Below are 17880 nucleotides of genomic sequence, written 5' to 3'. Positions count from 1 at the left end.
TTAAATCTTTTCATTTTAATGTAAAATAATGAGTCTGTCTAATAATGAATATATAGTGAATTAGCTTTGAAAAACCAAATGCTGATATGCCAACCTGGGGTTTGAAATGCATGACAATTTAAGTGACTATGTGCCTTGAATCATTATATTTGAGGGTTTTATTTGGTTCTTGACATCTCAGTTCTAAAACATGTCTACCTCGAAATAAACCACAGAGATTTCAGTGTATCCTTGACTTAATTCTCCATGCAAAAAAGGACTATGAGATGAAGATCTAGTGGCAATACTTCACAGGACATAATAACATACACAAATCTCTAAATTTTGAATGATAAGAGGCAGCTAGCAGTTTTCTGGCAGGCTGCTGTATGGCTGAACAAATAGTAACTTTAAAGAGGAGACCCATTCACATGTGAATATTGACAATCCTGGATTCTAGTGAATATCTAAGAATGCATATGTACCAGAGACCATCGACAAACATGTAAATATAATTAACAGCAACTAGGTGTCTCTGAAAATGGGAGAAATATTCTGTCATTTTAGGGCATTTCAACATTCCATATCCTCATTTACACATCATTGCTGACATCCACCAAATGTTGCACAACACACATTTGATAAGCAGTTTGACAGCCCAAGAAAACCAGCAGCACCACAACAATAACAGCTAATGCAATGATCCAACCCATCGGATAGAAAGCTTTAGGCTTACCAGAAAATGATTATTTCCCACATTCCCAATTTCAGTCGTGTTTCTGTTTAGCCAGCTGGGAGCATTTCTGGAGAGAGGAAAACAAAACAAAACCTCATATCGCCAACAGGTTTACCGCTGAAAAGTAACGAGCAACAACTGAGATAATCGGCATTTTATAGCCAAAGTCCACTCGACTTTTTTATTTTTTGCATGAGTTCCTAAGGCAAAGCCATTCCCCCCCCCAAAAAAGGGGGGGGGCGGAAGCTCTACAGCATCTATTGAACAGCCAACTCTTCTCTTTGAGCTGGAATCCTCTTTGAAGTCATCCAAACTCACCACTGGTGTTCGCTCAAGACTCAAACTTCATTCTATTCAGGCCTACCGCATTTCTCTCTGCCTCTTTGATTTCCATTTCCAAGTTATTTCTCAAGTAGCACAGCATCTGCCTGCAGCACAGGGCAGCCGAAAGCTTTGTCAAAGTTTTTTGAAGCCCCCTCCCCGCCAACCCCAAAGAAAGCGAAGAGTGACACGGACAACTCCGGGCTTTCTGTAGGAAACAGGCTGGCAGGCCACACTTTTGTTATTCACTTCATAGGCAAAAGTCTTTCTGACAGTCCCAAACCATAGGCCCTGCTGAGCTCAGCAGGAGCCCTACGCTGAGTACCATCTGTCAAAGCTCTAGGATTCCCCCTCACCCCTGTTTCTATTTTACAATCAGATAAAGTGGAGGGATTGAATTGGAAGTTATTTTATTGCATTGTTCACCAAAGTTAGGAGATTGACTTCAAGCTGAAGTGAGCATGTTACTCCCAAAACACCGTAAAGAGACAAAGAGACATAATTTTCTGAAGAGGGCTGGTCTTTTAACTCAGGGAGTCCATGCGAGAGATGGGAAGTTAAGACCATCTTGAATTTCCCATTCCTGGGGCTTTGAATCGAAAATCTCCATGTGCATTTTGTTTTTTTCTAGTACAAACTGAACACACAGTACGTATGAATGTGTGTGTAATTTTCTGTGTCCTCACATCAACGTTAAGTGTTTGTTGAAAAGTGCATACCCACCAAAACAAAAAACTAAAAGTAGGTTTTGTAGTATTTTAAAAGACAAATTCATTAGATTTCATAGGCTTATGGGTACCCCAACCAGAATTTTTCAACATTGGGCATCATCAAACAAAACTGCATGTAAAATTATTTAACATGTAACACACAACAGAAACAAGTCTATACATCCAGTAGAGAAAAATTGAATGTCAGAACTGTAAAAAATAGAAACAAATATAAAAATTTAATATTTAGAAAAGTCATATGCTGTCTCTCTAGAAAACCTGCAGTGGGTGGCTTACAAAATGAAACATGATAAAAACATTAAAATGTCAAAAATTGACTAAGAAACAAAACAAGTAATATCAATTCCTCTCTACAGATGAATCTCCCAGCTCCCTGTTAAATAAAAGGATTGTATTCAGTACAAGTTTTGATAAGAAACTGTTTATCATGAATGTGAACATATTTTTATTCAAGATGCAAAACCTTCAGCTGAAGAAATTGGCATCTCATCATTTACAGCTCTTCCAGAAAGGCAAGATTAATCTCTCACTACTTTATCAGATCATTAATACATTTGAAATTTTAATTGCTCACCCAGAACCTGAGTTTGAAAGATTCTCTTTTCTCACTTTTTACCCTGGCAAAATATAGACTGTCAGGCTTTTTTAACAATGTCATTTGGTAAAAATAAATTGGATCATAGGAGTACATCATCACTATACAACTGAGAGACAACAGATTGTGGATAAGTAAGATAGACTGTACTGGCCCTATCTTCTAGTTCTTCTATTCATCACATGTGAGCAATGCCTAAACACATGTAAGATGATGATGATGATTATATTTATTACCCACCACTCCCAGTCTAGTTGGTTTGTGGTGGATTACAGAATTAAAACCCCACAATATAAACAACAACAACAACACATTAAAACACATTAACCCCAACCTATCATGATGAAATGTACTTCAGCACACTACCCCCCTTCCCTCCCCTCAGCTTTATGACCCTCCCCCCATGCCTGCACCTTGGGGGAGATGTAGTGGGGAGTTAGCATGATGCTGTGGCCATTTCAGGGAGGTGGCTCCAGATCTTAAATGCCCTGGCCTCAACCGAATACCTGGTAGAAGAGCTGTGTCCTGCAGGCCCTGTGGAAGTTCTGGCAAGTCCATCAGCTATTCTGGGAGCTCATTTTTCCAGGATGGGTCCAGAACCGAAAAGGCTCTGGCCCTGGTCGTGGCCAGACACATTTATTGTAGGCCAGGAATTACTAACAAGTTTGCACTTGCAGAGCAAAGGGCCCTATGGGGGCATAAGGTGATAGGTGATCCCTCAGATATATGGGGCCCAGACCACAGATGGCCTTAAAGGTCAAAACCTTAAATTTGATCCAGGATGCAAAAGGCAACCACCAGTGCAGGTGCCACAGCACTGGCTGGATATGGGCTCTTGGATATGTTCCTGTGAAGATCCTAGCAGCTGCATTCTGTACCAGCTGCAATTTCTGGGTTAAGGATAAAGAAAGGCCCACCTTTCAAACCTAGAGGTGACCATCACATGGATCACTGTGGCCAGGTGCTCTGAGGACAGATAGAGTGCTAGTAGCTTTGCCTAGTATAGGTGGGAAAATGCCAGACTGGTGATCTGCACCTCCATTGATAAAGAGGCGCCAAGGATCACCCCCAGATTCCTGGCTGAGGGTGATATTAAGCTGTACCTTGGCCAAGCTGGGATGGAGTACTTTATGGTCTGGCCCCTTTCTACCCAGCCAAAGGACCTCTGACTTGGAGGGATTGAGTTTCAGAGGACTCTGTTCAAACCATCCAGCTATAGCTTCCAAACATCTGGGGAATACTTCTAGGGGGAGAGTCTAGGTGGCTGTCCATCAGGAGATAGAGCTGGGTGTCATCCGAATATTGGTGACAGCCCAGCCCAAAACTCCAGACCAACTGAGCCAGAGGGTGCATATAGATTTTGAAAAGTCTGGGGGAGCGATTTGCTCCCTGTGGGACACCACAAGGGAGTCAAAAGGGTGTGACAGCTCTTTCCCCACAGCCACTCTTTGTATCCAGTTCTGGATCAAGGAGATCAGTCACTGGAGGGCTGTCCCACATATCCCAGCTTGGGTGAGGTAGTGGGCTAACAACTTGTGGTTGACCACATCAAACACAGGTGACAGATCTAACAACACAAGGATAGCCAAACTGCACCAATCCAGCTGGCACCAGAGGTCAGCCATCATGGCAATTATCACCGTCTCCACCCCATGGCCAGGATGGAAGCCAGAATGGTATGGATCAAGTGCAAGAATGCCAGGAGCTGATCTGTGGCAGCCATTTCAACCACCTTTCCTTTAGTCACCTTTAGTCACCAGGCCAAAACATGGTATTTTAAAATAATTCTCTTCATTAAAAACTTGGGTAAAAAACACCATTTTAATGGTGCATTTCAGTGTGAAAACTGTTATTCAGTTTTATGTTGCTCAATGATCTATGTTATTTTGCTCTGGCTGTATTTTAAATTATCTTTTAATATTTTATCTTTTTATTAGATATTATTTTGAAAGCCACATCAGGTGGCATGATTTTTTTCTAAACAGATGAACCTAGGAAAAGGCACAGACAGACTGCTCAGTAGGATGGAGAGGGTGAGGCTAAAGTAAAGTAAAGTAAATTCTCATTCCTCCCCTATACATGTTTATTTATTTATTTCTTCAATTTGTATCCCACCACTCCCCAATGGGCTCATGGCGGGTAACATGGTCTTAAAACCCCATTAAAACACCCCCATTAAAAGACTTAAAAACCCATAACATGGCAGATGATCTCCCAACCTACTTCCACATCCCAACTAGAGATGTTGAGAGCCTTGTATGCTGATATAACATTTGTGCGAGATGCCAGTCCCCAAGTGAGATCAGGGGATTCCCTGGAATTATAGCTCATCTCCAGGCAACAGAGATCAGTTCATCTTGAGAAAATGGCTGCTTTCGAGGGTGGACTCAGTAGCATTACATATTGAGGTTCTTCCTTGTCACAAATCCCACCCACTCACAGCTCCACCCCCAAAGTCTCCAAATATTTCACAACCCAGAACTCACAGCTCTACTAACACCAGAGATCAATAATATCTGTCCTATCCTGTACAGTGCCCCCCTAGTTTCTGAATTGAGCATGGGAAAGAAAAATGTAAAAATATACTATTCACATTAGATATCTACAAAATATTGTAACCCTGTTAATATTTGTATTGCTTTAAAGCAGGGGTAGTCAAACTGCGGCCCTCCAGATGTCCATGGACTACAATTCCCAGGAGCCCCCTGCCTGCGTTCGTTGGCAGGGGGCTCCTGGGAATTGTAGTCCATGGACATCTGGAGGGCCGCAGTTTGACTACCCCTGCTTTAAAGCCTTCCCAATAGCAAGAGGCAGAATCCATCCTTTTCTTTATTAACAATAAATTCCATTGACCTGTGGTCAATATACTACATTCAAAACATGGATCACACCAGAAACATTTACAAATAATTAAAAAAACATCAATAATAAGATAGCATTAAGAGATATAAAACCTTCCAGATCTCATGGATATTATAAGAGGTAAACATTTTGCCACAGATGGTGTGACCTCAGCGTTAACATCAGCCAGCAGAAAAGATACTACTTGGGGCTCAATGGCAACATTATAATTGCTCAGAATGGGCAAGATTCAAATTTTTCATTAGGAGGGCAGACTTCATCCCCATTAAGTAACTTACAGCCAGATCTCCCCAACATATGCTTAGTGACATCAGTTATCAAAAGGTGGTAACCCTATCTTCACCCGTTTGAGGCTCATCTTTGGTTTTCTAATGAGAATTGTAACAATACTGGCAGTTGAGGCCTCCACCACATACAATGATCAAGTGTTATTTCACTTGCAGGGAGAACCCAGAAGTAAAACCCTAGCTTTTTTGGTGATTCCTAAAGCCGCATGGCTTCATTTCCAGGCTTTCCCCAGAAGTGAGGTAGTGCCATTATGGTGATGGCCCCATGCATGTCACCGACTCCCCCCCACCCCCAACTCCCATCAGTTGCTAGCTGGCAACCCTACCATAATTCCTCTTGCCCAAATGTACACATTTGCAGTATTGGCTGATGAGTCAGCAACCTGGTCTTTGGCCATATGTTTTGCCCATCTGTGCATTAGTGGTCTATAATACATTTCTTAGATTTAGAGGGTAGCTGCTAAATAAGTTGAAAAACCTACAAGCAGATGCCCTCAAACACATTTGACTAGACCCTAGGAAGTCCATTTGCATTTGGGAGACCTTTACTGGCAATTCGGACAGACGATCCATGTTTTGTAAATAACCGCATTACTGAACCCAAAAGGTCAGCTTTTTAACTATGGATATATTTCGTTGTGAACTAGATTGCAGATCACATGCAAATCTCATTGCCCTGTTAGATGCAATATCTCCTTGTAATTCTGAATTCATTTCACAAAAATTAGGAATAAGCCACTGTAATGATCAAGCACTCTGGTTTTGTTGTTTAGAATATTTGTATGAAAACGGTGTGCCTTCTTTCTTCCTTAATGGAGGATTCAGGATAGCTTACTTCAAAGCCAAATTTGGGAGGGTGGTATATAAATTTAATATCAATATTATTATTAATAATAAAATACTACCACAGTGATAGAAAAAGACCACAGGACAATTTATATAGTTACTATGTAAGGAAGGGAAAATATTGACAATAAAAGGTTTGAATAAACAAGACAGATCATACCCAGTATGATGGATTCAGACTCAATTTTCTGTTATTAGGAGAAGTCTAATTTCTGGCACTCCCCACTTTTGACTGCAGAATCTCAGTTTCTCCTCATATAATTCCTGGACTGTGATTTGTGGACTCTGTTCTATGAACCCCTGCTATCAGACCCTGTGGTTACTCGAACATGTCTCCCACCTGACCATGATAGAGGTTTTTAAAATTATGCATGGGATGGAGAGAGTTGCCAAAGAGAAAATTTTCTCCCTCTCCCAAAATATTAGAACTTGAGGGCATCCAATGAATCTGATGGGCAGTAGATTCAGGACAGACAAAAGGAAATACTACTTTACACAGAGAATGATTAAGATGTAGAGTTGCTGCCAGAGGACGTAATGATGGCCACAGGGGTAAACAAATCATGCATGAAGGGGTGGGAATCATTACTTTCAGCATAAAACAAGTATTGTCACTTGATTAGTACAATGGCGTTAGATTCACCCGAAACTATGGGGCTTTTTGCACGGCTTCAAAATCGCACAATGGTTGCTAATTGGAAACGCTATTGATTTGCCATAACGCACGACGTCGTAGACAATCTGCAACACTCCTGAAACCGATCAGCAAAAAGCGCTTCGTTGTAGCGCTTTCAGGGGAATCCCAAAAAGTGGATTCACCCTCCGGAAAGCGCTACACTCTTGCAAACAATCTGCAACACTAGCGATAAAGACCTGTGCGTTAACATTGTTGCGGTTTCTTCAAAGTCCCTCCTCCTGAGCCTGTCCTCCAAACTTCCGGTGAAGCGATCGCCATTTTTTTTTCTCCGAGCGAGCGGGGATAAACGCACCAGCGAGCCTCTTTCTGTTTAGAGGCTTCCCTGGCTTCAGTCCTTCACCTTTAGTCACTAAGCACAAACCACATAAAAGCCCGTTTGCTGAAATAAAGTCCCTTTATTTTTTACATATTAATTCAGCCGAAAATTGGGCCCGTAAGAGGGGGGGGGGATTTTTTTTTTATCACTCGAGGCAGCGTGGCAACGATCATATGATCAAACGACAGCTCACATTAGGCAGCTGGATGGGTCTCTCCGTTGCAACGAATCTACACAGATTCGTTACAATGGGTCTGTTTTTTTTTTTTAAACCTTTCTTAAAGGGAAAGGGGCTGTTTGGGAGCATGCTAACGGCTGCCCATTGGCTGCTTGACGGCCAGGGGCGGGACGAGCTTGGAAATAGCGCTTCCTTTTCTGCCGAGACCGGAAGCTGCGGGAAACGCTACAAAATGCAACTGGATTCCACTACAAAGGCAGGTATGCATAACGACGAATTCCACTATTTTAAATGGCGATTTTTCGTTCAGTGACCAATTTGCAACAAAGATCCCGGTGCGAAAAGCCCCTATAATTTGACCTCATCATTTGGGGTAAATCCTAAAACATCTCCTTGATGTGATATTACTTCTGCTTTTGCACCAGAAGTATCAGTGTGTTGACTGGACACTGTATCACCCAGCCTACCCCCTGAATTCTCCCAACAGGGTGCTAGCTGTTAGGCTATGTGAGATTTGCAGTGTGCATAACTGAGCAGAATGTAACGAGTGTCCTACAGGAGGCATCAGAGGAGATGTATATCTAGCATAGATAGGATAGGAACTTCTGGAGGATTTTTAAATTATCTCCTCCAGTGTCCTGATTGGCTCAACAGGCAACTTCCTGCTTTTCAAGCACACTTCTTTCCTGCTTGCCTCCAGAACAACAGTTGAACAAAGAATGACTGCAGACAACATTTAGTTAAGTCTCTCATATTCTCCTTCTATACAAAGTGGTTTCTCTTCTGAATAAAAACAATTGTATTATTTAAACACCCTGGCACTCCACTCTGTATGCATATTCTAACTCTGCCGACACCCTAGCAAAAGGGCTCAACTGAACACCTGTTTCAGCCTGGGGTAAAGAGTGAGTGTGTGCATTCCCCAGGTGCAGTCCTGGCAGAGTTTCTCTGGTTGTTATTCTGCAGGTGGGAGCACAAAGAACATGGTCTGAGAAGCTGATCTGGTGGGGAGGACATAGGGTTGCCAACTCTACCTTGGAAAATTCATGGAGATTGGGGAGTTGTGCTTGAGGAGGGCAACAGTGGGAATCTAACACCACAGAATCAGCCCTTCAGGGGAAATTATCTCTGTAGTCTGGAGGAGCTCATTTGGTAATTTCAGGAGAACTCCAGGCCCTCTCTGGAGATTGGCATTCCTAGCCAGACAGCACAGGAGGGGAGATATGATTCAAAATCACCTGATACAGAAACCCTGCTGATACTAAGGCAAGTCTGAATTTGGTCAGTACTTGGATGTTGCTTGGGGTCCATGCTGCTAAAAAGGTAGGATGTTGGAGAAAAAAATACAGACTTTGCTCCTAAACTGGCCTTGGTGTTATATACCTGCTGGCTAATTTTTGGTTGTTGAAAAGAGTTGCTAAGCAAACGTAGAATCTGAGCAGTAGTTTAAGGAGTTAAATACTAGCAGCAACAGGGCATTTAAAAATCAAACAAGAGAAGCAAACAATTAAGCATCTTCAGGTAGGTGGCTTCAGTTCATTCAAGAGTTTTCAGAAAACAGCAGCGGCCACCTATTCTCTTTACACTGCATGTGTCCCAGCTGTGCTAAGCCGGAGCACCTGTTTCCCCTACATTCCTGCTGCTCCGGGGCTGTTAGCAACTGCTGCCAGGGAGGCCCCGGGAGAGCTACAGAAGGTTCATAATGGATCAACGGAAGCTTAGAGGGCTCTGGCTGCTTAACTAACGGGTAGCTGTTCACTTTCACACCAGTTTTCTCTCCCCTTCTCTTACTTTTTCCTTGACCAGAATTTGAAGGTCAGGCTCTCTGGATATCTTGGGGGGGGGGGAGAGCTTTGCTTGTCAGGTTAATGCAAATATGTTAGAATCTATGTTGCAATTCAGGATCTACAGTTCAGAGGAAATATTTAATTTAATTAATTTATTTAGATTTATATACCGCCCTCCCTTGAGGCTCAGGGTGGTTTACAGAGAACATGAATTGCGTAATGGAATATAACATAAGTTCAGTAACTGTGTCAATAACCATGAGTTGTCGTCAACAATAATCATCACAGAACATAGGCAATAACAGAGTATTTGTTCATAGTAGCATTATGACCACAGCCCTGTAGAGCGCATATGGATGGGAAGGGTTCTGGGAGCCAAATAAATGTTGTTGTTGCTATTATTATTGTTATTATTTAATTAAATTTATATCCCGCCACTCCCAGTGGCCTGACTCATGGTGGGTAACAACATAAAAATCCACAACAATAAATTCCCATTAAAAACCTGAATAAAAACATTACAAAACATCACATGGCGGCAAAATCACTTGCTCCCCATACCAGTATATCTGCTCCTGGTGCAGCAGGGAGCTGTGTCAATGAAACCTCCCACACATATCCTGACAGACGGCATGCCCTGGGGGGTGGGCACCAGATCTTCCTGCACCGGCTCCAACCATAGACCTGGCGGAAGAGCTCCGTCTTACAGGCCCTACAGAAAGCTGACAGGGCCCACAGGGCCCACAATTCTTCCAGGAGCTCATTCCACCCGGTAGGGGCCAGGACCGAAAAGGCTCTGGCCCTGGTTGAGGTGAGATTCCCTGGGCCGTGAGTGACCAACACATTGGAACCCACATTGCACAAGGCCCTGCAGGAGGCATAGGGCAACAGGCGGTGCCTCAGATATGTGGGTCCCAGATCCGAGGGGCTTAAAGGTCAACGAAATCCAGTCTACAACCGGCAACCAATTCAGTTGCCTCAGCACAGCCTGGATATGAGCCTAGCCCAGACCTCACGTAACACCTCTCCTAAATTAATCTGTGTGCCCTCAAAGGTCTGTACAGAATTTCATGTCAACTCTTCTTTTCTCTCACCTTACCTCACCTCAGTTGTTGGGGCCTTTTCCTTTTCTTGCATCATCCTTGTGGAATCATCTTCCTGAAGCTCTCTGAGAAGCTCACACTCTCCTGTCCTTTTGAAGGACATTTCTTGAGGGGTCTCTTTGATTTTTTTTCTGTGTACTGTGCTTTAATATCTCCTCAGGAAATTTTTGTGCTGGGTTGAGTATACAGTTGATACCAGCTTAATGGGATATTAGTTACTAGCTGATATTATTTACCTCTATACCATGAAAAGTCTCAAATGCCCATTTGCACACATCAAGGCTCACTTAAAGAATCAGGGTGTTTTCTCTCTAGGAAAATGACAACCGAGATGTGTCCAGTTCCTAGTCTTTCAAGCATGTTTTTTATATGATAGAGTTGCAGATCATGGGTACAAGCCTGTGTACATTGGGGTGCAAAAGTCCTCAGACATTCAGGAACTCGAATACTGGACATGATGAAGAGAAAGGGCCAGTGGGCATAACTCCAGCTCCCTTTCCCATGTAATACAGTTTATGACTGGCTAGCAGGATCTTTATGAAAAGTTCTGCTGTCACAGTTAAATACTGAATTTCTGACATTTCTATAGCTTACAAAATGTATTCCAGCCATGCACTTCTAGTCTTCCAGGCTATGCACACATCCTTTTCCAGAGCATTTTAAGGAACTTTTAATTCTTCTCTAACAGACATGAGAAAGAACTCTGACACAATTACATTTGCACATCATTAATAGTACTATTTGCATGGAGATATGACTTTCAGTGATATGCCAATGGAGACATTCAATTTGGCATGGGAAAAATGGCTGACCTTTCAAGTGTTCATTGCTTGCCAATCAATATATACATCATTGTCTCTATTTGATCCCACATGTTTTGCTTAAGTGTATTTATACTCTCTACTCGAGGACGGAGTTCTTTTCTTGCCAAGTGAACTCCAAAATGGCCTTAGACAATTCATATATCAGGTGTGCATAGAACAGACGTGAAACTGTGTTTTATTGAGACATATTAGTGATTGTTTAAAGGCAGCCATTGATTACTTTGATGGGCAGCAGCTTGCCAGGGTTTCAGGGCAAGATCTTTTGTATCACCCACTTCCATATCTTTTTAACAGGTGATTCCAGGGACTGGACCTGGGACTTTCTCCATGCAAAGCAGTTGCTCTCCCAATGAGTCATGATCCCATCCAATCTGTATCTTGTAACCCTATCCTCTCATCACCCATGGGTGGCTGGGGACCTGGCACACTTAGTCAAGACAGATAAGTTTCCAGTCACTCACCCAGAGACTCTATGCACATTTCATATCTGCTCTGACTTTCAGACAATGTTTACAAATCTGGGCCCAGAGATGGCAGAAACAAACTACTCCTCCAGCTACCTGCTCACTCTTTGTGGAATTTTTGTGTCTGGAATGAGTCTCCATTTCAGGATCTAACCATGAAACACAGGCCATGTTCTACCAAGAACTGGTCTTAAAAAGGCCCCATTAAGAAGGAGAGGAAGAAGTTGCTGGTGGATTTGATGGACATAGCATTTGTATAATCCCCTTTCATTTCAATAGTGCTGATGCTGGAATATCATTTTGGGAATCAGGCTTTGGGGACGTCATACATTCCTGGACCTTCACCCTCAAACTACACACAAGCATGCCCAGTCTGGATAATCACCAACTTATCCTTAGTTCCTATGGCTCTGCTGACACATTGCCAGGTGTTCTGCAATTAGGTTGAGGCAAACTCTCCACCCCATTTCTTTCTCTTAAGCCTCCACAATTAAACTGTAATGAAACAATATTCCAAGCAGTTAACTCATTATCGTACTTCTTTTGATCGCTGTATCATAGACAATCCTGATATGCAAACAGAGGTTGACTTGTTCTCTACCATATAAGAGAGCTAAACGCTTACATATTCTAATTAAAAATGAACCAAATAGAGGCTCTGACCTTTTAACTGGATTCAAGCATGACTGAAGCCTTGATTTTTTAAAATTGGTTTAAACTTTTAAAAAAATGACTTTGGTATTTGGTTTGTTTACAAACTGATCCCCAAAAGACAAAGCCAATTTACTCGTATTTGCATAACATGAATACTTGATTCAGCATCTGAGCAACTTTTACAATGGAAGTGACATGATGGCATTGTATAATATTTCATAATGCCCCCAAAGTTCCTGGGGAAGAGGGGGCATGGTTCAATGGTAGAGCACCTCCTCTACATACAGATTGACCCTAGTTCCAATTCCCAGCATCTCCAGTTAAAAAGATAAGATAGTAGGTGATGTGAAAGACCTCAGCTTGAGGTTTGGGAGATCAGAGGAGGGTGTGGCACCCACCAACACCTTTCCTAGTGCCCAACAAGTGTTGTTAGGAAGTGGGTGGGGCCAGATGGGGCACTTGTCATTGGCCACTGGAGATCTGACTGGCTGGAGAGATAGAAATAAGGTTATTTTAGTAGCAGATTCAACGACAGTATGGATTTTTGTTGTTGATTCCACCTCCCATGGCAGCCATTTTGCAGTAGTGTCCACCACTCTGTACCAGAATTCTAAAGGTGTCCACAGGCTCAAAAGACCAAAGATTGCTTTCAGTGTAACACAGATTCATGTGTTCAAAAGTAAGTATTAAAATTCTTCATAAACATTCATATTTCCCCCATCCATAATTTTAATATAAGCAAATTATGATTGTATTGTTTCATGTCAGATCTTTATCAGTTGAATCTTAAGAGTGAAGTGAAAACTCGCCAATTTAACTTTCAGTTGCCCAGTATTGATTTAGATGGCACACTGTATATAATGTGAAGGCACAATGAAAAGGGAAAACCAATAGCATAGAATCATAGAAACATAGAATTCAAAGGGACCTCCTGGGTCATCTAGTTCAACCCCCTGCACTATGCAGGACACTCACAACCCTATTGCTCATCCACTCTAACCTGCCGCCCCCTTGAACCTTCCCAGAATCAGCCTCTCCGTCAGATGGCTATCCAGCCTCTGTTTAAAAATTTCCAAAGATGGAGAACCCACCACCTCCTGAGGAAGCCTGTTCTACTGAAGAACTTCTTCCAGATGTTTAGAAGGAATTTCTTTTGAATTAATTTCATGCCATTGGTTCTGGTCTGTCCCACTGGGGCAAGAGAGAACTACTCTGCTCTATCCTCTATATGGCAGCCTTTTAAGTACTTGAAGATGGCTATCAGATAACCTTTCAGTCATCTCTCCAGGCAAAACTGACCACGCTCCCCCAATCTTTCCTCATACGTCTTGGTCTCCAAACCCCCTCACCAGCTTTGTTGCCCTCCTCTGGACATGCTCCAGCTTGTCTACATCCCTTTTCAACTGTGGTGCCCAAAAATGAACATAGGACTCCAAGTGAGGCCAAACCAGAGCAGAGTAAAGTGGTACCATCACCTCCCGAGATCTGGACACGATCACACTCTCCTAAAGTTCACGGGTAAGACTAGGGACACTTCTTGTACATTTGCCACATATATCTGTTCTCACAGTGATGTCTCCTCCACCCCTATAAGATATTGCTGAAACCTGTCTTTTCCATATTTCATTTATCTATAGCTCTGCTTCCTTTCCCAAGCTTCTGAAGCAAGTAAATGAACTACAGCAAACAAACCATAACTATGTCCTTTGTCTTAAGGCACAGCAAGTATTTGTATAAATGGCAGCAAGTATAATATAATGTTTAACATCACAGGCCATTTGGTTATTCTTAAAGAGCAGTTGCAATCCTATTGAAAAATGGAAATAATGTGCTAGCTTTTTATACCTCTGTATGCATTTAAAGGCACATAAATGCACTAATAAATAAAATAATAAAATCCATGCATTTAATAATAAATTAATAATTAATAAAATCCACAAAAATTTACATCTCCCCATCAACTCTGAAATGTCTCTTCTAGATACCACTGAAAGGAATGAAAACTCAAGTGATAAATTTTCATAGAAGAATCTTAAACATTATTATTATTATTATTATTATTATTATTATTATTATTATTATTATTATTATTATTAGATTTAATTTCCCGCCTCTCCCTATAGACTCGAGGCGGGTCACACTAGTCTCTATCCCTCCTAATGATAATATAGGGACCATGATATTCTTGGATCTAGCCCAGGAAAAAGGTACTTCTGTTCCCAACGAATAGGGCCAAATGGCATGTATAAGATTTAGGCTTTGGCCTAAGCAATTCTTTTTAGTAGAGTTGAAAAGAGGAAAGTCAGAGTTACTTATTTACATTTAAATTGTCTTAACATTGACAAATATGTAATACTAATATGGTAGCAAAGTGTGATACAGTGGTACATTAATATACTTATTTCGTAGATCTGTTGTTAATTGCATGTCCAAATACACACACAATAAACTGTGCAGCGCACCTAAATAACCCCTGATCATTTTAAGAAGGGAAACAGTTCTCATATGTATCTAATAGAGAAACTCACATGAAGATCCAAATGGCATCTAAACATGCTAACTTGTCAGAAAGGATGAGTTTTCTATACTTATGAAAGGCAAAAGCACTCAAGATGCCAATCAGACCTTAAAGGAGGTTTGGCTAAGTTATCTGTTGAGATAAATGGAGTATGGTTTGATACTCACCTGCCTTTTCCACCACCGTCTCTAAATTTCTTATACATTTCTCTAAATCTTCTCTGCTTTAACTCCGGCTTCCACGTTAAACACTGTCTTGCTGTTAAAACTGCCTTGCTACCTGCTGTGTCACATGATAAACTGGAGCAAAAAAAATAATGTGAACAAGTTATTAACACTTCAAGGCTGACCCTTCCCTCTTTCCCAGAATGCTTCGTGCCTTCTTATTGATCGGTTGTATGTAGCGTTTTGTCACCTGGGAATTAACTATTTGATGTTTTATTTGACCATTTATCTCTTTAGCCAAACTGTTGCAATCTCTTTGACCTTTTAAAATGTTTATGACAAGGTGTTTGCCGTTAATTGCAACACATAAAAAAACCCTGAAACCCCTAATGCCGACAGCCCATTGCAGGAGAACCCTTTCTGCAGAGTATTTGTGATATTTATACAGAAATTTTGGGAGAGAGGTATTGGCTACTTTTATATATAGAAAGAAGCTAAATTTATTGCCATATATGGTTTATATATCATTTTATTATAATTATAATCCTGCTGCTCTTCTATGAAGCTCAAATCATCACACAGTGCATTGTGTGCTGCTACGCCATTTAATTGCACCTGGACTTAGGGTTGCCAACTTCTGGTCATGGCTGGGAATCTCCTTAAATTACAACTGATATCCATGTGATAGAGATCATTTCACGGCCACTTTGGAAGGTAGACTGTCTCTAAATCCTCCCCTCCTCAGGAGTCACCCCCCATAATCTCCAGGTATTTTCTAACCTGGAATTGGCAAGCCTGTCTGGATTGTACTACATTTTCTGCTTGCAAATTTCCCCAAACATATCTGCAGACATCAAGAACGCTCCAGCAGGAAGTTCTTGGTAGATAAAATGGAGGGGCTTACCTGTTCCCACAGCAACCTGTTCTTCCTTGCATAAACTTTCTCAGATATTTCCCTCTTTTTGTTCTCTGAAGTTGCCAGGGCTTTGGGATTTGCAGGAAAGAACTGGCAGGTGAGAAGAAGGAGTACTTAACCCTCTTTGCACCTTCATTTTGTACTCTAAATCCCATCCTTGCCTTAGCTAGTTCCATTTTTGGAGGGGGAATTCACAGGGGAGAATATGCAGGTGGAAGAAAGTTTAAGCACCTCCACCTCCTCGTAAATTTTCCTGGGGTAATGCCTTCCCAATATGTTAGCTTATAAATTGGGAATACTGCATTTGGTTACAGAATGTATGCTTCTACCCTCCCATGAATTAATCATAGATTAATAATCTCAAGCTTTGTCTAATTGATTGATGGGGGTCAGTTTCAATAGACAAGCTCAAATTTTAATCACATGGCTGCCGATTAAAGGCATTTTTTAAAAGGCTAGTTTGTTTTCAGTGCATAACTACAACAGGAAATTTTGAATAAAGGTTAAGCAAAGCCCTTTCTTCTACCAGTTACTGGTGCTTTTCATGCCTTAACTTGCAAGGGATCTTATAATTTTTGGTTTTAGTCATGAGGTTATGATAAAAAGCACATTCATTTTGATTGCCCATTAGGAGAGTTGGCACCTGAGCTAACGAAAAGGTTCTGTCCCTTTAATAGGCTTAATGAGAGGCTAATGTTTACCTCCATGGTCTGAAAAGTTCCAACTGCCCGTTTCCACATTTGTAACTTCTGTGACAGGGAACTCTTTTATACTGCTCACGGCAATATATTGGAATCTCCACAGTTCCTTAAAAAAGTAATGCACAGTGAGAGCTGATGGATTTGGGGGAAGGGGGTCTCACTGAATGTAGGCTTGAGATCTTTTTATTATATGCAAATATCATCAAGCTATTCATAAAGTTGACTTGACTAGACTAGACTGTGTTGTTAGGCACTAATTTTTACTTGCTTAGTTGGGAATAAGGTTTTAACATTTGCACATAATGGGTTGGATCCAACTAGCATTTCTACTGGTGAAAAAGGAAGGCAATATCCATATCACTTCACTATCTTTTAATAAGAGGCATTTCATGGGCCCATTATGCAGGGCTGCTGAAACGGCGATATCGGGTCACATGGAAAATGCGGAGGGGGAAGAAGCGAAGCAAACCGCTTATGCACGGGACGGAACGCAACGGCGGCAAAACCCAGAGTAACTGATTATGCACGCGGGGACCCCAGCGCCGCTTCTGGTTATGCCCCGGTCCCCTGGAAGCTGCGCTTTCTTCTGCGTTTCACTAATGCGGCTTTTTTGGCGGCATGCACCGAATCTGCAGCCAGTTTCAGCCGGCGGCATGCGTTATTGATGATTTTAGTCGCCGCTATTCCACCCCGAATGCGCGCTATCCCCCCGTGCATGCAAATCTCCCAAAGCTAAAACAGAAGAAGAATAGGAATTTATACCTTGTTTCTCTCTCTTACAGTGTCTTGAAGTGGCTTGCCAATACTTTCCCTTCTCCACTCCACAACAAGCACATTGTGAGGTAGGTGGGGCTGAGAGAACTGAGAGACAAAGCCACCGAGCAGGCTTCATATGGAGGAGTGGGGAATTAGACCCCATTCTCCAAATTGGAGTCTGCTACTCTTTACCACTACACCTCACTGGCTCTCAGGGAACCCTTTTAAAAAGTGGAAGGCCCTGATTGTGGATTGCCCATATATCCCCCACTTTGCTATGTTAGTTATGAAAAATTAAAGCAATCCTGCAGATTGATATATCAAAGGCACAAACCCAACTGCTTAAAAAGAAGGGTGAGTTTCTAAAAACACTCACAATGCCCATTCTTTAAACCTTCTAATGTAATTTAATCTGGAACAAGAGTGGGCAATGCTGCCATTTGTC

General features: G+C 41.8%; 1 protein-coding gene across 15 annotated transcripts in view; it reads right to left on the bottom strand.

The window, feature by feature from the left end:
- LOC143835620 (uncharacterized) overlaps positions 1-17880 on the bottom strand; it is an 81114-nt gene that overhangs the window by 47813 nt on the left and 15421 nt on the right. For 6 of the 15 annotated variants that reach the window (XR_013230297.1, XR_013230295.1, XR_013230294.1 and 3 more), the window contains exons 1-2: positions 1034-1259; positions 716-782 (exon numbers count right to left, since the gene is read on the bottom strand). Coding sequence is in view for 1 of the 15 variants with exons in the window: in XM_077333610.1 (XP_077189725.1) it covers positions 716-782; positions 1080-1084 (72 nt within the window). In the remaining 14 variants the exon portion in view is untranslated. Of the gene's footprint in view, positions 1-715; positions 783-1033; positions 1260-15065; positions 15184-17880 lie in introns of those variants that run through there. The other 9 variants (XR_013230290.1, XR_013230289.1, XR_013230285.1 and 6 more) reach the window with 4 other exon arrangements.

Source organism: Paroedura picta, chromosome 1, assembly GCF_049243985.1.
Source record: "Paroedura picta isolate Pp20150507F chromosome 1, Ppicta_v3.0, whole genome shotgun sequence".
In the NCBI taxonomy this organism is placed as follows: Eukaryota; Metazoa; Chordata; class Lepidosauria; order Squamata; family Gekkonidae; genus Paroedura; species Paroedura picta.
This window is presented reverse-complemented; position numbering and strand designations above follow the sequence as displayed.